The sequence below is a fragment of the Plectropomus leopardus genome, chromosome 1 (genome assembly GCF_008729295.1).
Source record: "Plectropomus leopardus isolate mb chromosome 1, YSFRI_Pleo_2.0, whole genome shotgun sequence".
Lineage (NCBI taxonomy): Eukaryota > Metazoa > Chordata > Actinopteri > Perciformes > Serranidae > Plectropomus > Plectropomus leopardus.
Window position 1 is genome coordinate 24,023,485 of NC_056463.1, and position 23,893 is coordinate 24,047,377.

At 38.6% G+C, this 23,893-nt stretch overlaps 1 protein-coding gene across 1 annotated transcript in view; it reads right to left on the minus strand.

Annotated features, from left to right (window-relative positions):
* Positions 1-23,893, minus strand: part of LOC121944114 (CUB and sushi domain-containing protein 1-like) — a 453,543-nt gene that overhangs the window by 208,374 nt on the left and 221,276 nt on the right. Inside the window, exons 4-7 of the mRNA XM_042487796.1 lie at positions 22,479-22,673; positions 20,539-20,746; positions 4,852-4,964; positions 3,625-3,702 (exon numbers count right to left, since the gene is read on the minus strand). Of these exons, the coding sequence (XP_042343730.1) occupies positions 3,625-3,702; positions 4,852-4,964; positions 20,539-20,746; positions 22,479-22,673 (594 nt within the window). The remainder of the gene's footprint in view (positions 1-3,624; positions 3,703-4,851; positions 4,965-20,538; positions 20,747-22,478; positions 22,674-23,893) is intronic.

Sequence of the window (23,893 nt, forward strand, 5' to 3'; positions counted from 1 at the left end):
GTCATTGTCTAGGGAGTAAAACTCCTTAATCACAATCTTTCAGCCTCTCTATAATTATGACACATCCTCAGCAGTAAGCTAATGTTACAGCTGAGAGAGGGCAACTGCAAGGCAGGCTGCGTTCATGTGAACCTATTTAAATTGTTCTAGTTACCTCTTACCTCTTAATTTATCTTTGTCATTTAATTAGCTCATCTCTTAAATATCCATCTATCTATCTATCTATTTCTCTGTTACTGTCTTCAGAATCACGTGTGATTCTTATCAGTTGTCACTGTGAGAATTATTCATAAACAGACTGTTCTCAAACTGATTTAAACTTATTCTCATGTGTGTCTGTCTATTAGACTGTGCTTTAATATAGGCTAGAGGCTGTTACAGACAGTCTTTTAGATTATGATTCATAAGCACTCCATTCTCTAGACAGGTAAAACTCATTATCATCAGTCTCTGGTTCTTTGTAATGATTATATATTGCATAATTCTCTGCCATACAGCTATAATATTACCACTGGGAGTCATACACTATAAAGAAGTGTTGTTGAAAGACTGGTTCGGGACTAAAAGTGGACCCTGACTTTACTATTTTTTTAAATACTTTAATGATCCCAGCCTGATGGCCTAACTGTACTACATTGCGGCCATTGAGTGTTTGACCCAATGTGAAAACCCACATTTGCTCAGTTTTTGTCCCCCTGACAGAAATGCTGGCATGTTTTTAATGAGCATGGGTCCCATGGTGAGAAACTAAATTTCTCATTTAGGTCCAGGGCTGCAAAAGCATAAGGGAGCCCTGGACTGCAAAGTTATTGGTCATTATCATCATTCTTTGGCTCTGCATTGTGATAACAGATAACAAAGCTGGTCTCTACATTGCAGCAATAATTTTACAAGTGGGAAAGCTGCTTTTGAGAGTTGTTAAGCACATGTGGAGCCAGTGGTGATCACAGTGATTCCACCTAAACATCATGATAACATCCACAGAGGGCAACGTGCAGTGAGATCTGAACAACAAGTCATAGATTAACAGCCATTTTTTGCAGCTTGGCTTCACCACTTGCAGAGATAGTTTGTTTTTCAAGTTGATATTTATTTGGGAATGCAGAGCATCACATTTCTAAAGTTGTATTGTAATTTATTTTAATACATTTACGTGTCAGCCTGAGAGAAACCTCCACAGACTGCCCTGATAGGAGAGTTACTTCACAACAAGATGTTTTTGTTAGCTGGCCCTCCTCGTAACAAGCAAATGCAATAGCTTTGGACTCAGCAGACTGACTCCAGGCCATTCTCTCACACGGAAACAACTTTGTATATAAGTGTGTGTACGTATATGTGTGTATCAGTGTGTGCATGGTGCATGCTTACTTTGTGTAAGTGAAAGTGAAAAAGAAAGTGTGTGCGTAGGATCTGAACTCTTCACTGGGCCACACATCATTGATAGATATAATAAAACTGGTTTGCCCCGGGAAATCCTCATGTGCGTGTACACATTAAAATAAACACAGAGCATACCGGTTTTAATCTTAATTGCCACAACACATGAAGAAGCACACAAGCACAAGATTTCTTCTTCACATATACAGCACACAAAAAAACCACCACACTAATGTTAATTGCATCAGCACATGCTTGGCTGAGCGTGTAAATCAGCAGAATTATTGATGAGGGTTTTTATTATGAAGCTAAACGCTAAGGAATGGACAAGGTATGAGCTTGGGCTTCCATGACAATTAAAAGCGTCTGTCACACGATCTGAATATTGTTTTAAAGGCGTCTCCAAGCTGCTAAGAAATATGTATACCATTTGTAGAGATATTAATCTCGTTTATCATTAAAGTCATTGTTTTGCTGCCTTGTGGTCAATATAATGTTTAAGTTTATTTGTATTCCCATTAGCTGCCAATGAGGTAAAAACTATTTTCCCAGAGGCATCACCCTCCCATCTCAAACAACTAATCAAACACTATACGCACAGAAGAGGCTCGGCTGGTTATTCATTTGCCTTTAAAATGTGTGGGGGAAAAAAAAACATGACGAACATTCACCTTCATGTTACTTGGTTGGCTGATGGTTAATGGTATTATCGCCACACAAAATGGGAAATCATTTGAATCATTTACAGCACTCAAATAACAGCCTAAAAATGCAACTTTTCTCTGTAAGTTTAAAAGTACACGTAGTAACTTTCACCATCCCACTAACTGCCGAGGTGAAAGGCATGACAACACCTATTTAAGTCCCATTGACATGACATGAAGGATATTATACAAGTATAGAGCTGAGCACATGAAAAGGGGACAGGGGCGGAGAGTGGAAAATAATGTAGCAAGACAGAAACTAAAAGGAACACTTTTTAAACTCATACTTCATATATTGGCTTTTATTAATGTCCATTATATTGTACCAGTTCTCTTCTGGCTTACGATGTATCTCGAAGGTGGGCTGTCAAAAATTTACCGATTAATGACTTCATCTGATAGAAACTGTACTGTCACTTTTCGGATTCTTGGCTGCACCTCCAGAGAGGGCGAATAAGATGCAGTGGGCACATTTCCAGCTTTGGCCATGATGAATCTCAACACAAACCCTCCAGACTCCACTTCAAATTTCGAAAGTTAGAATATAATGAAAAAGTGGAAATGGATAACACAAGGACTTTAGGATCCACTGGGAAGCAACAGCTACAGCAAGCATAAAGTGAGTCATTATGCTGCACTGAGTTTATTATGGACTGTAGCAGATTATCATCTTGACACCAGCACAGGGAGGTTTACTCTGTGCTTGAAAACGTATTCAAACTGTCATAACAGAAACAAAACAGAGGGTCACGGGTTTGGTATCCAGCACGATGGCTGTACAGGGGGCTGACACGATTGCAAGAAATCGAAAGAGTATATTCAGAATCTGTTTGATCTCTCATCTTATTTTAATTACAGAAAAATAATTGGAAAAAGCAGGTTTATTTGTATCATTGGTTGGTTTGTAATGAATTGTAAGAATGTTTAAAGGTCTAGTGTGTGGGATTTAGTGGCATCTTGGGTGAGGTTGCAGAACTTTAACCTCTCTTGTGTCACAACTACTGTGGGCAACACAAACATGGAAATGGCTGGTTATGGTTTGTCTGTTCTGAGCTGCTACAGAACAACATGGTGGAGAGACCAGGCTCTGTGTGTAGATATATTACCAAATGAAAATAAATATTACATACCATTTTTGCCAAAAGATGGCCCTAATTCTACACACTGGACCTTTAAAAAGGTACCTTTGATACTGTACTTTAAGTGTATATTTGCTTCTTTCATATTGACTTCTGACCCTTTGAGGAAAAGATGAAAAACACAGAAGAAATGCAGAAAACTATGGACCTAATTCTTGTCTCCTAGAAGAGCAACCAGTGAACATTAAAGATGGATGCACACTGTGTGTACTGGTGATTACAGAGTGTGTGTGTGTGTGTGTGTGTGTGTGTGTGTGTGTGCGTGTGTGCGTGCGTGCGTGCGTGCGTGCGTGCGTGCGTGCGTGCGTGCGTGCGTGCGTGCGTGCACATGTGTTTATGTATGTGATTAAAAGTTTTCTAAATGATGATGAGTCACACATACACACAGATAGTAGTTTACTTACAGACAGCATTTTTGTGACTGGAGTCTTTACTGGGCATCATCTTCACCCCTCTGGACTTCAACTCTATTGCTTTCTTCACTGTAGAAAGCAGAGGATATGGATCTCAATAATTGAATCATAAATAACACTTAATCATACTTAAATTACTGCACATTTTTGAAGTGCTTATAATTTTCAGTGTTGCCTTTCAGCACATATCAGCTTTGCATTCAACTCAGAAAGTGCTTCACACTCCCCCTCCGATAACAAACCTACAACAAATGCAACAGAGGCAGAAACTGAAAATTAGAACGGGGAAAGAGGAGAAGACATTAAAAGAAGCAGAGAAGAAGGGACAAGAGAGGAGAAAATGGGGGAGAAGAGCAAAGCAGTGGAGTAGCATTAAAATGTATTCCATCTATTTTATCCTAAGTAGCAGCATTGCAGAGGATAACAGAAAAATCTGAGCTACAACCAAACTACACTCCACTGAGAAACAGACTTGGCATGAAAAGCACATCTCTTTCTCACACACACAAATATCACATACAGAAGAGGCAGACAGAAAGGAAACGAAGTACCAATGGCAAGAGCCAGAGACTGACGAGACAGAGAGAAAAAGACAGCATAAAGTGAACAAAAAAAAGAAGAGATCGAGACAGACAGGAAGTGAGACGCACAGCGAGGGATACATACAGGTCTTGGATTGCTGTGTTTTGTGTTGAGAGCAGCCAATTAAATCTGGGCCGCCACGTGGAAACTAATATGCACCTTAATATGCTAATTACGTTATACAACCAGTCCATTAAATGACAGAAGAGGTCCAGCAAGTCCAGTCAGGTAGTTTCAGACTCCTGTTCCAAATAATTGCTATTCTCAGTTACAGAGTATGAAAATGTATCGCAGAAAAACGACCATGTACTTCCTGTGGTAGCTTTGTGTTTTTATATATGTGGATTGGTTTGTACAGTAAGCACAGTACATTATACAAATAACTGTGAGTGTACCAGACATGTATGCATAGAAGGGAGGCAGGGAATAGATAAGTCACATTACTCTGTGCACTTGGAATTATTGACTAATGGATTATGGTATACACTGGGGAGTGCCTTGATCAAGCAAGCCCCTCTGAGGGTGTTTTATTTCATCATACCATTACATTTCTGTTGCTCAATTACTCTTTTTTTTGGCATATATGAATACAAATCAACTGAATTCAGCATTAAAAACTGAGAGAGTGTGATATACCTTGGTACTGAGCGCTGAATCCTTTTCTTCTATGGTTGCTGTCTGAGGTGAAATGTATCCGAAGCCAGTTCTTATTTGATATCACTGGTGACGGCAGGGTCATACCCGTGAGCCTGGAAGTAAGCAAGTAAGAAATAATTAAAATTAAGAAAAAAAGCACAACAAAAAATAACAAAACAGTGTAGGAGTAGAAGAATTTAGGCAGAGACAAAACATGACCTACTGATCTTCACATTTTATAACGTCTGGAATGTGTCCTCCTTTCTAAATTAGGCTCATGTTGTACTTACATTTTGCTATTTTGTGTATTGATACAATTCTTTAGAAATTACAGCAAACAAACAAGGCACATGGGAAAGGGAAGGCATGATGTAACAAAACCCAAGCTGTTGTAATTGCAGATTCACATTATTCACCTTTGCCCACTAAGTCACAGAGGCCCTCTCCAAGTTGCATTATGTTACTGTTGTCTAATATGTATGAATTTCTGCTCTTCTGTATGCCGCACATTGCTGATGAATATGACACTGACAGAGAGATTATGTCCTCTTCCAGATGTTGTTTGTAATGCCTTTCTGTTACAGTATTAGTGCACTCAGTTCATGGATGTGCTTATGGAAGATGATATTTCAATTCGAGGTAGAAAAACATCTCAAACTTAGGTGCAATTGCTGGAGGAAAAGGCTTCTTCTAATTACAGACTGCAGAATGACCAACCACTGTTATGAAATTACTTATCACAAACCATTGTAAATACATTATATTATACATGCAAAACATTGTTTTTCATAACTCCAGGATCTAAACTACTATGAATAATAATTAAAAAAAAAAAAAAAAAAATCCTATGCGATGCAGAATTTTCCAGAGAGTACAAAGTATTATTTTGATGTCACTTTGCATTGTTTTTCAAGGTGCAAAGGCTGGCTGTAATTTAGAGAGATTTTAGCTGAAAAGGCAGTTTGTTCCACTGGCTTGGAAAACGTGGACGGGAGAACTGAATGAGTGATATCATCCCTTCCCATAATGATCAGCACCAACCAGAAGCAGAGCTCTGGCTTGCACTGGGAACAGTATAACTCCCACAACCAAGAGTGTTTAACTAAGGGAATACTGAACAAATCTTTGCTTAAAAAAATGGTAAAATGCACTAAAATTCCTTGTCACTAATTGATTGGAAAGCCAGACTGAAGCAGAGAAATAGTAAAATCGTAGCAGTGAATGGAGATAGTAAAGTAGTAGAAAGTCAGCAAAGTTCACATCTTCAAAAACACTTTCTAAAGCATCACCACCGAGACTATGAGTTAGTTGCCTATGGTAAGTCTTACATCAGCTTTAGCTGCTCTCACATTTCGTTACCAACGGCAATCAAGGCAGTGGTAAAGAAAATTTTTAAAATGTGGGGAAAATGGTGCACTGAGACAAAAAAGGAAATGATGTAAGAGACTGCCTGGAAGCCAATGTTCTACCATCCTCCCTTGAGCAACAGGAGCCACTGGAACTGCCCTTTAATAATGCTGCAGGTATACTGAGTAGATAGAGACAGCGAGGGAGGAAGAAACACAGATAAGAGAAAGGGCAGAAACAAAATATGAGTGGTAAAAAAAAAAAAAAAAAGGATATATTAAGAGCCCTTGTTAGAGGCCTTTATTGAGTGCTTATTATTGGAGACATAAAGTTCTGTCTCTGAGAATATAGTTAGGAACATAATCAAAAAAAGAGAAAAGACTGAAAAAGACAGCTCTAGAAAATCAGGGTGAAAAAAGAATGTGAAGAATGTCAGATGAGAAAAAAGGCACTGCCAATGTGTCTGCCTGAAGGCAATCTAACTGTTTAGTATATACATCAAATAGACATCTGTAGAGCAATGTGTTATCTCCTAGTGAGGCTGCTAGTGGTCTTTATCAGTGGGATTAAATACACATGCATGTAGTAAGACATAATGCCTTATGAGATATGAGCTTAAAAACTAGAGGACAATGGGAATGGGAATTTTGAAGGGCACAATGCAGTGCATGAAAGTCAGTAAATATATTGCACTACATACTATTGTATATTAAGTGCACTTTTACCCTGGTTATGTTATTATTAATCTGAGCTGTTTCATCTCATACTCAACACTTGTTAAATCAGCCTGGTAAAAGAAAATGCTCTCAGACAATCAATGAAACTCATATGATGAAACAGCCTACTGTTATACAACCACAGAGTCTTAAACTTTGTTGTTTTACCTCAGCAAAGTTTTTACTAAAGTCTGTCTAAATTTCAATCAAAGTGGGGAAAAATATGAATACATTTTAATGAGGAAGTGAAAGTCAATGAACACTTGAAAAAGTAGTTAGTAGTTTCCATATTAAAGTCATGTGCAAATGACAATAAACAGACAAGAACAGTGGAAGAATCCATGTCTAAAGTATCAGAATATCTACTGTATAAATGACAATGAATTCATCCATAAGGTTTAATCAAAGTGAACTCAAAGTTGTCATAAATAAGCTACTGTATTAGAAAAAAAATAAAACTTGTTGGAAATTATTTGAATACTTAAATGGAAACAATCATCTTTTAATACTAATTATCAGCAAAGATGACTATAGTTTAACGACTGATTGAACAATAACAATTATATCATATTATTCCTTGTATGGAAATAAAATATGAAGAAATGTGTATGTAATTAAATTATTATTTAGCAGTTTTATATATTTTTGATTTAGCTGAATATGAGGTGCTGGCTGACGTTTGATGGTGATGTCTTACCAACACATTTCTGTCCTGCAGAATAAAAACAATTACACCTGCTCAGTATTACATTGAGAACTCACTGTTGGTGTTGTACTGTTACAGCCTGTTAGGTTCTCTGCATTTGCACAATGGTGACTGACTGTAATGAAAAATTAGTATGCATATGTGACAATGGTGATGTGATATTGTTGTAAATATGCTCATTTTATGTACAAATCAAATGTTGTTGTATATCTGCTCAGATCAATCACATGAGGATATGTATATCATCTCAACAATTCATCTGATTATACCTCAGTGTCACCCAATTTTAAAAACCCATCTGTGCACTTCATAATTCTATCATGGCGCACAATAGCTTTTGTAAATTTAAACCTTTTTAGATCTTGATTAGCAATACATTTGTTATTTTTTGCAGACATACCTCTGGGAGAGAGTGGCTTAACAAAACTCATTAGGGAGCTTCTCACCACATTTTTCATGGGCTCATTTAAAGCAAATAAACAACTTGAATGAAATGGAGAAACTCAGCAGACCACTGACAACATATGCCAATTTTTTCTCCTTTCCCCCTTAAGATTTCTAAAACTCTGCGACACAAATTGTTTAACTGGATTCACAACAGACTTGACATGTTTTTGTTTTATGGTCTGTCTGATCTGAATAACTGTGCTCGGATGGACACATTGAAAATTTCGAGGAGAAAAGGTATGACAGACATTTTAGCCAAATAGTATTTTAATTCTGTGGAAAGCTCCTGTGGAGTTCTATCTATGTCTTAATGCACAGTTGTAATTTTATACTGGGTGAAAGTTAAACCAAAAGATTTTGCTACAGAAAGGCAGGAACCACAATTACATCCACTTTGCACTAAGGAAAATGCTGTTAAATTTTGGTCCATAAAAAAATGTAAATGGGTGAGTTATGATTTTTTTTTTTACATCAAAATTAGCTATAGAGACCAAAACAGTTTTTTGTTTGTTTGTTTTGTACTTGGCTGTAAACATGGTTATTTCCACTGTCAAGTTAGGCATTTTAACTTAAGAGTCTAGGGATTTACTCTGTTTTTTTGGAGCCATCCTCAGGTGGCCATTAGAGGAAGTGCAGTTTTTGGAACTTTGGCACTGGCTTCTTTTGAGGCTCGGAGTTTGCTGCATGGTGAAAATTAGCCACACCTTGTTTAGGCCACTTATGCCATACACCTTTGACCTAATTTTACATGTGCAGTTGTTTTATTTTTAAATCATTACAGAAAAAGAGCTCCTTGTGTCTGTGACCACAGGTTCAATAATCACTGCAAACCAGTTCCTTTTTGGTTGAAGTGATTGGTCTAAAGATTTTGGGGAGATAAGTTCGCCCTGTTGTGTAGCGTGCACATGACAGTGACTATTATCAATTCAGTTCCCTGATCCTAGTGAAGAGAAACGGTGGTGTCCATCACTGGAGCCATTTGTGTTCAAACCTTTCTGTACTTCAAAAACATTAACAGCATCAAGTCGTTTCCAGTGAAGGTATTAATGCAAAGTGCTTTGCAAGTTTTGTTTTTGTTTGGCCTTTGTATTTAAATATATGTGTTTCTTTGCATATTTTGGTGATTTGGTATTTACTTTCTGCTCTCTATTGTTAACATTGCATTTTTTTTGAGTCAGGAAAGGTTTAGGGTTAAGGGTAGAACAAAACGGATGCATGATGATGTACACATTCATCTAAGAAAGCTGTTGTGTGTTTAAATGGACAAAAAGATAGGGAAATATGAAATGTAGAGAGAGAAACTGATAAAAAGTGAGAGATGTGCTGCATCTCCTCCATTATTCATGGGGACTGGCCAGCTGTCTGACATTGGAATGAGGGAGAGACAGGAGGTCAGAGAGGAGGAGAGGGGGATGAGACATGAGACTGAACTGAAAGGAAAAGGAAAGAAAAGAATGAGCAAATGAGAAGAGGAGAGAGGATAGTGATAAAAGTTTGAAAGAAGACGGCTAAATAAGTGAAAATAATAGATATGAGCAGCAGGAGAGGAGAGGGGAGACAGATAACACAGGACACATTGGACAAAAACCCGTAAAACAGGTTACAGGACGACAAGCAGAAATGTGAGAGGAGAACCTACAAGGTGAAAGAAAGTTGAAAAGAAAGAGGACGTGAGAAAACAAGGGCTGATGGATGGAGAACACAGGAGAGCAGGTGAGAGCAGGAAATTCACTTAAATGAACAGAAGGAGAGAGGTTGCACAAGCTGCGACGAGAGGTCGAAAGTTAAAAATGGGGAGACAAGTCTAAATGAGGTTAGACATTACAAATACCAGGTTGCAAAGGATAGAGATAAATGAGAAAGCGACATGAAGCTGGAAGGAGAGGAGCGATGGGAGAAAGGAGGGGATGGAGAAGAGAAGTGAAAGTTTCACACAAAGAAAGAACTCATATGAGGATAAAACAAAGAGAGGGGTGTACAAGATGTGAGTGGAAAAGTTTGACAGACATGAGAGGAGTAGACAATAGGGTTAGAGAGGCCAGGTCACAAAACAGAGAGGGGGACAAAGAAACCAAGAGCAGCAGAGAGGTATTTCTGTGCAGCGCTCTATTATTAGACCACATGCTTTTTGGTGATACATGAACACCCCACAGACACAGATATAACTTCCCACTGTCCGGGCACAGTTGTTTTGGCCCTTGTCCTCCCTATTGGCTGCTTGTATTGCTGGCAATACATTATTTTAAGTGTATTCCACTGCTGCACTTATTTGAAAGTCCCTGTGAATATGAGCATCTGCAAAATGACAAAAAGGTTCTGTAAATATAAGTGATTGGATACAAGTCAGAAAAGTTGGAAAGCACATTATCCACAACAGATAGCTGTTTATTCCAAGTGCTTAGTGCAAAACCCTGGTACACCGGCAGTTTTTAATCTCATAACACACCTACGCACTCACACAGAAACACACACACATACACACACACACACACAATTGGAGAGCCAGTAAACATCATTTTAAATGTTAATGTAATAACAGGACAAGAGAGGTGTTTCAAAGTTGGGAAAGGAGACAGAGTGAGCGCTGGTGGTTACCAAAACGGGAGTAGAGGCAAAGAGGGGAGAAAAAGAGGGAGTCAAAGGTAAAAATAAAAATGAGATAAAATAGAAGGACATGAGGGGAGAGAAAATAGGAAGAATGAGGCACTGAGGATGGCCGAGGTTCATCCATAAATGCTACAGGCCTCTCGTGGTGCCCTTTGAGTTGGTAGACAAGGCCAGCCATTCCCAAATTTCAGTGAGGGGGCCAGAGGGTGTGTTCAAATGATCATGGAATTACACGGCTCAACCCTCTCAGAAAAGCCTGCCAATGTCAGGATGCTAGAAAAGAAATTCTGGCTGATTGTTAAACCTCACATTTATGAGCGATGCAGAGAAGACTTACTGTCTTGGAAAAAATGGATCAGCATGTTATCCACTCCAAGTAATTTCGGCAGTGATGGGGATTTGCTAATCTTGTCTACATGTGTTTTGGGGTTTTGTAAAATGCTTATGAATATGTTCCCCAGAGTTTTCTGTGGGTGTTGCTGTAAAAGTATGAGGTTCAAGCGAGGCAGAGGAATCTGATCCGAGGGCGTGCCCTGCCCTCCCCTCTGTTTGTATTAAACATGGAGAAGAAGTCAGCAGTGACATTAGCTTGGCATTTCTGTTGTTTGCAGATGATGTCGTCCCTCCGGGTCCATCAGACCATCATCTCTGATTCCCCCTGGAGGAGTTTACAAAGTGTGATTTGCTTAGAAATCAACAGCTTCCTGAATAAAATCATGGCTGTTTGCTTGTTCCATGAAGACAAGCAACTGCCTTATAGAGAAAAGAATTCATGAATCTTAGGTTAGGCATCGCTACAGTCTGTGAGTCCACCCCACAATCATTCACAGCTCTGTCCTATTGTCCAAATATCGTCACTTTTGCAGTTGCCATCCTGTTTTGTTTTAAAAAAACAAAACAGGATGGCAACTGCGGAAATGTTGAACTTAGGGCTTCCAAACATGAGTCTGCAAGCTTTGGGTGAGGTCACGGTAGCTTCATTAATTATTTCATACAGTCTCTGTTTTAACCCATACACCTAATTTTTTAGTGCAACCATGCCCCTTGTAACAGAGTTGCAAGAAATAGTGGTTGAAATCTTCCCTGAAACTTCAAGACTCATCTATAGTTGCCGTGCTGGTTTTTACATAAACAGACATTGAGAATATGCCGTATTCTGCTGTGGTGATTTCTCTGTGTGGGTCATAGGCATCCTTTTGCGGTTGTCAGGACGCTAATGATTTGTTCACAATTTAAGTTTCACACTATCTATCAATCAAACAAGTCATCAAATAAAAGAGAACACTGCTTTATTACCAGTCAAATAGCGAAGCTCTGTAGGCTAACATTAGCAACTCGTGCTTTTACCCTGCCAGTCTGTAGGCTACTAATTTTACAGGAGCAGTGACAAGTGAGCTCACTGCTGCATTTTAGTTAAATTTCAGGCATGATATGTATAAAACGTTATGTTTAAATATGGAACTGCCATGCACAAATCAGCAATTACAATGTAACATTTGCTAGTTTGCTACTTAGCAACCAAGACATCAGCATACTCACATATTTCTTTTATGCTTGAAAAGGACCAAAATACACTGAAACAACATTAAACTAAGATAATAAGACTGTTATTGTAATTTTGTAATCATTACTGTTAATCATTATTAATGAAGAATTTTCTTCTCATAACACTTGGTTTGAAGTGTGTCTCTGAACAGCCTCAGTTTGGAGAGACATGTAGCCTTTACAAATCACCCTACCCCTCGATCCCAACAAGAATCTGCACACCGACTCTATACGTGAACACACAGCACGTAGGGGTAAGGGCTAAGTGGTGAGAGCAAGGAATGGTCTTGGAGCTATAATTCCTTAAGGCAGGTGAGTGCATCTATGATGACAGGAAGACAAAAATAAGATCGTCGTCACCATCAGGTGAAATAGAGATGGCTGGTCTCACACTTCATGAGTGTAAGAACGAAAGAAGTCTGGTGAACAGCAGGACCTTGATGTTGATTGAAAGAAGCCAGCTGAGGCAGTTCTGGCAAATAGTGAGGACGTCTTGCCAGCCAACTGAGCGGGAGCTCTGAGGGAGAGCCAGGACAAGCTAGAGTGGCTACATCTCCCACCTGGGCTTGACTGTCACTCTGAATCCCTCAGAAAGAGGTGGAAGGTGGCATCTGGGCTGCTTTTCTTTCTCTGCAACCACTGAATGAACAGATTCTGCCCGGGTTAAATGACTAGAAAATGACCTGGATAAGCGAAAAGAAAATGGATGACTGGGTGGAAATTACTTTGCTACTACCGTTTCTATTGCAGCCAATAAAGTAATTAAAAATGAAACTCTGTGTGTGTGTGTGTGTGTGTGTGTGTGAGTGAGGGAGGGAGTGAGGGAGTGAGAGAGAGAGCGAGAGGAAGAGTGAGATGTTGGTGTAAAAGAAAGAAGTAAGAGGTAATAGAAAAGAGAGGAGGCAAGAGAATATAATGCATCAGAACAACCCAATAAAATAAAGTGCAAATACATGAAAAAAATCTCACCGTCTTTATCCAACAAATCCAGGCCACTGCAAGCGCACCTGCTGGCCTGTAGTCTGTATTACAACCAGTTATTTTATACGTTCATATTACAATGGTTTTTGTCTTACTTTCTTAAAGATATATTATGCAGTATATTGTCTGCTATTGTTTGTGAACGTTTTGCCAGAGAAATTGAAATCCAGCCAAAAATTCACGCTTGTTTCTGAGTAAGCTTTGTCTGCTTGGCTAAGCCTGTGTCCACAATTTTCTAGCTTCCTCCTGTATGCGTGCTGCTATTAACTGATTGCTACTTTTTAATCAAGTCTTGACCTGTGTGTTGTGCCCAGGAACGACATTGCAAAATAGGAAGAAAACAAGAAAATACAGGAAGAAGGCAAGGTCCCGGCAGATAAATACACCGCTACGCACTTCTTGTGGGTCCTAAGTGATAAGGGATTACTTTTGTAAGAACCTTTAAGTTGTTTTTTAAGGCTTTTCTGCATAATATACTTTCAAATTCTGTTAAAAGTAGCATGTGAGGATTATCTCACAGAGCGAGTATCACCATGCTGATGTTCACCACCTTGGTTTAGCGTGTTAGCATGTCAACATTTCCTAATTAGCATTAAATAAAAAATGCAGCTAAGGCAGATGGGATTGTTATTAACTAGTCAGATATTTGGTCATTAACAAAAACTGTGGACAAATCAAATTTTTGACCTAATGTTTGTGTTAGATGGAAAGTAAAATGATTACAAAGGTTCCCATTCCTCCTGAGGGTGAATTTGTGGACCAAAGTCCATGAAAATCTATTGAAACTGTGAAGACGTATACCTGCTGGTGTCACTGTCAAAGTGGGAGACTCACTAAATCATTACAGTTCATCCTCTGTGGATCATGAATATCTGCACCAAATGTCTGCAAGGATGGCTGAAAACAAACACTGTGAACCACTATGGAAAATGGGTTAACCTTTTGAAACCTGAGTAAATTGGCTTGATTTCTTTCAAAAACACTGGAGGGAGGCAATGAGCAACATAAGAAGAAATGACCCCAAAATGAGCAGGAATTAGAAAAAAGTACAAGAAAATTGCTTGCAAAAAAAAAAAAAGTTAAGTCAAAAACAGAAACAAACAAAAATATGAGTTTTAATTCTGCAACCTAATTTTAAATATATAATTATGATATTTTGGAATAAAGTTTTGTGGACATTTTCCTAGCTTTTTATGTATATGTATAATTTTCAAAAATCAACACATTTTTTTGCAATTTGAAGGACATTTTTTGACCCATTTTTTGAAAGATATCAAACATTGTTAGAAGCTTTAAATACTTGTGAAAGACATCTATCCAGGTCTCAAGGGGTTAAAGATGCAAGTGAGTCAATTTGGTGACTGAATAGATGACCAATTGTATGACCGAATAAATAAGTATTGGCAAACCTAAGCAGACACATGACTTCCTGCAGGTGTCATGGATTAAGAGAAGAGACCTGATTTGTGTGTAATAGTTTCATCACAGTATGTGCAGTGACCCTGTTACTCAATTTAAGGAATAATTGGCAATTAGGGCCTCTCATTTAGTTAGAAGTCTGGAAAAGATAGGATGGGAAGGGATTCATTTAATGTGAAAATTCAGAGATTCCATCAGCCCCTTTAAATCAGCATAACAAACGACTGCTTATTAAAAATCCTTGACTACCATGGTAATGATACATTACAGCAAATTCTTGACTTTTCAGCACTGGCAACTGGGTTAAAATCAATGTGAATAATGTAGTGAGCAATAAGGAACAAAATATGATTAATCGCTGTTGGTCGTGCTCCTTGGATATAATGGCCTTTAGCAGAGTAAGAATTCATTCGGTTGAAGAAAATGACAGAACTAACACTGTTGGGCTTAAAGCATTTCAGTTTGTCTTTTGCTTTGAAAGACTGAGATAAAAGAGGAGAGAAGGACAGACAGGCAAGAGGGAAAGGGAAAAGGGAGAGAAAAGGAACAGATAGCCAAAGGGAGAGTTGAGGCTGCAGAGAACAGAGAGGGAGGAAGGAGAAAAGGGTGAAAGGGTAGAGGTTGCGGTGTAGAGAAGAGAAGAGGGGTTTAAGAGTAAAGAAGACCTGCTGTAAACATCCATGAGCCTGATAAACATTTGAAGTAATCAGAAAGCAAATCTGTGCAGTTTTTAAGATAACAGCTCTAACAACATAACAGATAACCGCCTATATTCCTTGTAAACCCTTTACTCAGGATAAACTGCTCATGTGTTCTTCATTTTCAGGTCACCAAAATCCTACTACTCACAAATTAAACATGTATATTGAGCTAAAGACTCCATAGAAAGTTGATGAAAAGCTGCCTCTACATATCATAAATGAAATATACAAATGAAAAAAATCAAAGATGTCTCCTTTACACAAGACAGCCGCTGTTGCCTCTTGAAGAAATTAGCAATTTAACTTTCTGGAAAAATCGCCTTTCTGAATTTAGTTTACTTGTCACATTACTTGTTTCCAAGAAGTACCCTCATATTGATTCATGGAAAACATGTGCAAATGCATGCACTGAGAGGGACTGTTGACCACCTCAACTGCATACAGAAGCAGCTGTGTGACCTGCTGACATTTCACTTGTTAAATGAAGAAATATAAAGAAATACATACTATAAGCCATAGAGTGGGATAAGGTCATTGGACTACATTGGACTTCTTCACCTCATCTGTCTGTGGTCTTAGTCCAAACTCAACAAATGCAGCAGCTTGGTCTGTGGCCCTACACTTGTGACTATGATGCTCTATATACCCCTCTAGCATCAGTTAAGGACTTGTCAGTGTGCACTCCTTACATGCAGACAATGTCTTTTTAATTTAAAAATACTCTACTTGGTTAGCAACAAAACTCCTCTACTTGGTTAGCTTTAAAAAAAAGATTATGGTTAAGGTTAAAATAACGTTGACTTTTGGGTTCACACAGGACACAAACAGCGTCTCCTGCGTTAAAGTCCTGTGTTCGCAGAATTTCTCACTCACTGTTCTAAGTTGGTTGCTCCGAGTCTAACATAGCCATGGAAGGGTTTACATCGCTTATTGAATCCACTCTCACCTTCAGCATTTCATCCCGGTACAACTTCCTTACCACCAAACATAAAACAAAACTCATTGTTAATGAGCATTATTTATCAGGCCAGCAAAATAATCGAGTCACCCCAAACACCACTATCTGAACTGTAAAGCCTGTCGTGATCAGGAAGGCCACCCTGATCACTGAGGACCCCTCTCACCCCCTCCACCACTCCTTCCAGTTACTGCCATCAGGCAGTCGCTACAGGGTCCCACCGGCCCGGAAGAATATTTACAAGAAATCTTTCATTTCCTCTGCAATAACCACTCTGAACAACATAAAATAGAGACTTTTCATTTTCATCTGTTGCTGTTTTTGACTGTCTCCCTTTGGTTTTTTTAAGTGCCTTTTTATGGTGTTTAAATTTAGTTTTATGCATACTGTGTGTCACCGTTTGGGACAGACAATTAAGTTTATTTATCTAGCTATGTATCTATGTATCGTATCTATTGTATCCATCATATCCATCTTATCTATCTATCTATCTATGACCAGGTGTTGCTATGTGACAACCTGGGAATGATAACTTGTCAATTTTGTTCTCCCAGTTTCTTTTCTTTATTCTCTACCCCATCCTCTGTGCAGTAACAGACAAAAACAGTAAAAATTAAAGAGGGAGTGAGCTCAAACAAACTTGTTATTAAAGGTAATTACTGAGTGTGTCAATTGCTCCTTTTGACATTTAGACATTTTGAGCCCAGCAGGTTATTTAAAGCCAGAAAAGTGGGTACAACTGCTAGAATGTTTGAAGTGTGATTGAAGTTTTTTTTCAAAAATGTTATGATAGTTGAGTGGGCCAAAAACAGGATACACATTTACTTGAAATTGTGTGCAGAAATAAAATGTACATTTAGAGAAATACAAGAAATGACATGACATGATATGGCCATAATTCTTTTTTGACAAACTAAAAATCAAATCATTCATTTTGTCAATGTGGAATTGATAAGACAAAATTACTAATATGTGCCTGTGTGTGCGTTTGTGTGTGCGTTTGTGTGTGTGTGTGTGCGCACGTACATCGGTGTCTGTAGGTATGTGTGTGTATGTGACAGCAAGTCAACCTGACATTCAACCTGCCAACTAGCAGACAGGAACATAAAACAGGAAATTGCTTTTGGGACAGCCAATCAGAAAAAGCTCACAGTAAACAGGAAGAATCCGTCACAGTGAACCTGTCAGGTGTCAGTCATTTTCACAATGACCTGTTCACATGCCTCAGTGAAAATGTCAATCATTTCTTAATCCCACTTTTGGAGAAAAGTACTTAGGATTGTATTAGATTGTGCATGGCAGTAGCCCATTTATAAGGTTTATTTTCAGATAATTATATTGTTAAAACCCAAGTGTAAGTGAACTTTGAGGTAATATACAAATGACGGCTTCGATGCAAACCAAATAATTGCAACATCTGCTTGACTCCAACTTGGGACCGTAGTTGTACCACTCTCTCTCTATCCCTCTCTGTTTTTTCTTTTGATCTACCCTGTAAGAAAAAAAGCAATAAACAAAAACAGTTAAGCTCACATAACTATTTATATTGCTGTATAACTGTGGATATTAAAATTAGTTCACTTTGACTTTGAATCTAGTGGTTTTCTTATCCACAAAAATAATTTGAAGAAGTAAATATCAGCTGATAATACTATGATGTCTATTTGACAAGTTAAAGTCCAGATAAGTCCATGTAAGCAAAAGCAGTGATTCCTTTCTAGACACATACATTAAAAAAAAAAATCTTGTTGAAAACATGTGAAAAGACTGGTAAGTGTATGGTGCTGCATTGTGGAGTTAGACTAGTAAACTGTTTTTCACCATTTCTGTGTCCAGGAATTTTTGGGGGGACCTAAAAGCACGCTCGATGACGCAGTGGGGCCATACTTAACATAATCTCTCCGACACTAAATGAAAATGAAGAACAAGTCGGTACAAAGTGACCGACTCTCGTCAGAAGCTAACTCAGCAACACAAAGCACACATGTCCCCTGAGCCAAAAAGCAAGCGGCTGCGCAGTTACAGACTCTCGTTGGAGGATTCACCAGTAGCACAGTAACATACACACCCTGGGCCGAAGAGACAGCCGTTGTGCGACGCCATACTCTCATTTAGCAGCTAATGGCCGCTAACGTTAGCACAAAGCACACATCCAAAGCAGTTAGGAGTAATTGCCAGCAGCCCGGTTGATTTGGGCTAAAAAGACTGAAACAACGATATTCTGCTATTAATAACACATTTTTCTATTAATAACACATTTTTCTGTGGTGTGCCAGACTCATTACATATATATATTTTTCTTAAACTACACTATAAATATGATGTTCCTTGATAAAATTTCAACTACTCGTCCAATACATATTAAATCAAACACATGAAACCAGAAATCAAAGGCTTTAGTTGCTACAGCCACCAATTTCCATGTGATAAAATGTTGGGTGTGCTCTCCAGCACACTCCCTATCTTCCCCCTGCATTGCAGAGGGTGGGCTGACGGTGGTCCTTGAATGTTATACTGTCAGAGACAAGCAATGTGTGTGTGCGCGCGCACTTGAGTGTGTGTAATCTGTCAGAGCCCAGAGAAACGATCAACAGCTCGCACAGTCAGAGGGCCACTTAAGACCTGACACTGACACACACACACACACACACACACTCATGCGGTATCATGAGAATGCCATGGTTGATGCGTACTGCTCTGCTGGTGACAGGACTAAACGTGCAATTATTCTCCATTCCTTTTGTTTCCATCGAGTGCTATCCTCTCTGCCTCCTTCACTCTACTTATTTATCTGTCGGCCTGTCTGTTCTATTCTGCTGCAGGTTTTGCCACAATCATGATCCATTTTCTACACACGGAAGACAATGTCATCTATCAGCCCGAGTCAGGTGAACATGAAAAGTGGGAGATGGTTTTTACATGTCAGGACATGGTGACCTCTTAATGCATTTTTAGGAATCATATATACCAGTGACAGAAGATGAATAACGACTCAAAAATCATATTGCCACTTGAATTGAAAATGCCATGTCACCTTGTGCAGTTTTGTAGATCCTTTGCAAAACTTCAGCAGTGATTAAAAAAGGCAGAGAAGGAATGAATGCATCTTATTTTTACACAAAGGTTTAGGTAGATATGTTGCACATGATTCTCCATTTTAGAGAAATACATCAAATGATGTTATGTGACAGCAGCTTACACAGATTGACACAGTGATTTAATCTTTCTTTTATGAAAACATGAACCCATTTTTTTCAAATAGAAAAGCACTCTTTTTCCCCAAAAAGAACATCTAAAAGGTGGTGTACTGAAGGCTAATTTGGAATGACATCATATTTCAATTTCCTAAATGTAATGTCATTTATAAAGTGAAAGCTTGTAAATGCTGCTGCATGTATGTTTCTTTTCAACCATATATATGACACACTGAAACCCAGGAGCCGTCTAAACAATCACAGTCTACTACTTTCAATTTCTGAGCTTGAAGGCATCTCTGTTGTTATTGCCGAGGGAGGCCAAGCTACTTTCCCCCTCTCTATATTTTCTAGCAGTTCCAGCAACTTGAACCAGCGAGAGCCCTGCATGCTTAACCGTCAGGCTGCTTCCACTCCTGCAAAAACACATCTAAACCTTCAATGGAGATGTGTGATATTCTCAACAAACCAACGTGAATTCCAGCAGCGCTCTAAATTTAAAAAACAGAGTGTGTTCTGTTGCAACAGAGTGCCAATTTTCAAAAGCGACCATCGAAAATGGGAGTGAAAACAACAATTTATCACCTTCCCCATGGGATTTGAATAAATCAGGAAAATCAACAGGACTCCTGTGCAGCTAATCAATCAGTAGTTGTATCCGTCTTCCCCAAAAACATCATTAGTCCTCTTTTAATATCAAATGCCCCCCCTTGAAAGTATACAAGTTAGAGAAAATTGCAGGGAAAACAACAACTGTTCTCTTTAATGTGAACAACTCAGCTAACAGAATAAAAAAGCCTCCAGGCAACTAATTCTTGCAGAGTAGTATCCTGTCCCCACCTGATTTACAGAATGAGGCTGCCGTGTCTTGTGAGTGTTATTCATTGGATCCAAAACACAGAAGCTATAATGTCCATGCCTCTCACTGCTCTCACGTCAGTGGTGTCTGTATTCATTACTTAGCCTGAGGTGTGTCACTCCTACTGATTTCCACAAAGTACTGTGTGCCCCCAACATCTCTATTTATCGGCAAAGGATTGTGGTCTGAATGTGAAATGTGTCTCACCATATGCTCGGTGCTTCTGTCCCGCTGATTTCCAAGAAGTCATATTTGTCCTCTAATAAGAAGTCATTGAACACGAGGGCTATAGTGTCCCCGGGTTCAGATAGGATTGACCACGTACAGTCCAGGTTGTTTTCATACTCTGCAGGGTATCCAGGGCTGGTTATTGAACCTGCGGTGCCTCGTAACGTGCCGCCACACGCTCCCTCCGCTGGAGAGAGACAGAGAGGTAGCAGGACAGAGAATGAGAAGACAGCGACTCTCCAAGCATTTTTCATATTTCACATAGTGATTCTGGGTCAGCTTGATGATTGTTCTAGTTTATTGGTTATGGGTAATGGTAAAATGCTAAATGAACTGCAATTATATAGCTGATTTCTAGTCTTAGTGACCACTCAAAGCACTTTTCAACACAAGCACTATTCACCCATTCAAACAAATATTTACAAACTGGTGGCCAAGGCTACTATATAAGGAACCACCTGATCATCAGACAATCACTCACACACTGATGTCCCAGCCCTCTGAAGCAATTTGGGTTTCAGTATCTTGCCCAAGGACACTCTGACATGCAGGGTCCAGTGAGCAAACCACTGATCTGCCAATTGTTACATGACCACTCTACCTCCTGAGCCACAGCCACCCTATTTTATTGTTTTCTAATCTGTTTTTCAAGTTTAAATATTTTATTTTTTATTTATTTTATTTTTTTCATTTTCTTGTGTGCATATGTTTCAAGTTGTTTTACTGTTTTGAAATTGCACAATTCTGTATGGAAGGTGCTATTCAAATTGAGTTTTCATCAAATTATTATTTTATAATCAGAAGTTAATATATTTTTTAGTCATGTCATGTCATGTCATGTCATGTCATGTCATGTCATGTCAAGAGTATGTAGACCTGATTTCTTTGTATGCCGTGTTTCAGATTTTTATTTAGTTTTTATTTTTTTTGTAACTGTTTAATGTTGTTTGTCTTCAACTTTGTGTTAATGTGCCTGTCTCAGCCAAGGCACTCTCGTATTTTAACCTCAATGAGCCTTTTCCTGATTAAATACATTTTAAATTGAAAAAAAGTTCAAACATAACTCTTATGATTAATTTATTTTTACAACTAAAATACCATTATACTGTAATTTTCATCCTCATCAGCAATTCCATCATTATTGAATTTTCACAAATACATCATTCTACATTTTAAAACACTTTTTAAAGTGATTAATGTGAAAACAAACGAGAGATTATATAATAACTAGACACAAGAAATTGGAAAATCTTATCATTGAACTTGGGCATCTGAAAAACATTTCAAGTGAATTTTGCAGAGATTTATCACAAGATATTGAATCCCTAAGCTGAGCTGTTCAACCATCTACTGGCCCTGATGGTAAAAACCGGGACAGATCTGTTCTTGTCTGTAGACTAATGAACCATTAGAAGGGCTTTGCTTGAGGATTTTGGGCTCCATCTGGTTCATACAATGTTTTTTTTTATGTACTTAAAGTCAGACCTTACTCTGCTTTAAAAGTAATCAATACACCGGAGCTTCCCACTTTCCTCCGGCCTGTGACCTCATGTTAAGGTCTGTCGGTTCTCATGACCCCATCTCTTTGGCTGTTTATTTTTGTCTAATCTTACTTTCATTGTCAGAGTTTGCAGCAGGCGTTTCTAGAAACACATTTTTACTTATCAGCTAACAATGATCACTAACTGTTTTTGGACACGTGTCTGTGCAAGTTGTGTTAACATTTTGCATTTTTGTTTACATCTTTCCTGTTTGTCCCACCATGGACAATGTGCCTTTGCAATATGTTTTACTATAGTGATATTAATAAAGCCTCTTTGGACTGAAAGAGAGAAAGCAAGAAAGAAAGACAGAAAGAAAGAAACAAACAAACAAGTAGAGAAAGAGAAGCAAACAGACGGACAGAAAGAACACCTTACCTCTACAAAATGGTGATGGGAAGTCCCACTGTGCTCCACTGCCGGGTGATACAATACATGTGAGGATACTGTGTCCTTCCAATACAAAACCTGACTCGCAGCTGTATCGGATCTTGTCCCCCATGTTGTACCGCGAGCCATGAATGACTCCATTTGGGATGAGGCCAGGGGTGCCACATGTGTGGCTGGGCAGGACTGAAACACAAAGCACAAAACAGAGCAAGTTATTTTGGATTATTTCATATCTAAAACTGTAACAACTGCTTCACAGTTATTTGCCTCTGCAAACCAGTGAAGTTGCAGGCCAGACACTGCTTTAGGTATTTAAATATGGGTGTTGCTGCAAAGAAGCTACACATTCAGAAACCTAAATGCTTCCCACACATCCTCAACTCGGCGGCACGGTAGATCTTTACAGTCAGCACAGTTTCAAGGTGGACATCCAAGGTCAGTGTCACCAGCTCAGTACCTGACAAAGTATCTTTCCCTCTGCCCTCAGTTATGATAGTGAGTAATGTCCAGAAAACTTTTTTTAACAGAAGTTTCTAATGTCACAGTGAAGCTGCCCTTTGACCTTTTGGATATAAAATGCCAGAACTTCATCATATCATATTAGATATTTGTGTGAAATGTTGTCATAATTTGTATATAAATTCTTGAGTTATGGCCAAAACCATGTTTTCTGAGGTCACAGTGACCTTCAATTTTGACCATCAAAATCTGATCATGTTGTCCCCGAGTCCAAGTGGATGTTGTGCCAAATTTGAAGAAATTCCCCTAAGGCGTTCCTCAGATATAGAGTTGACGAGAATGGGACAGATGGATGCACAACCAAAAAACTTAATGCCATTATGCTGCGGGCACAATGGCATAAAGAAGAAGCAACATTTGACCACTCCAAAAAACTAAACCAAAAGGAACCAAATTAGCAAATTAACTGACAAGAGAAGAGCCAAGCAGCCATTAACACCGTAACAACAAAGAACTTCTCAAATGTATAATAATGGCTGCGTTTGTGCCAATATATGAAGCAGGGTAGTGATCTTGCAAACTTTTTGGCTTGTGACCCATTAAAACAAACCAATGTACAGCATATTTGTGACCCAGCATCGCTGGTCTAATGAGCTAAAAGCACATTCAATCAAAGACTCATTTCAGCTTCTCAGAACGCTTTATTTGAGCAATTTTTATTTGCCTGAGGAATTAAAACTATCCAGTATTTTCCAAGAAAAAAGCACAGAATGAACTGAGTATTTTGTTTTTCTTCTTGAGCATCATGTGACCTCTCAGATTGCTCTTGAAATCCCGTATTGGGGGTCTAACCTGTTCAAAATCCAAGTTTTGACAAAGGTTTCAACAATATCTCTTCAGTGTTCTGGTACATTATATGAAGATTTGCACAAAACTAGATAAGT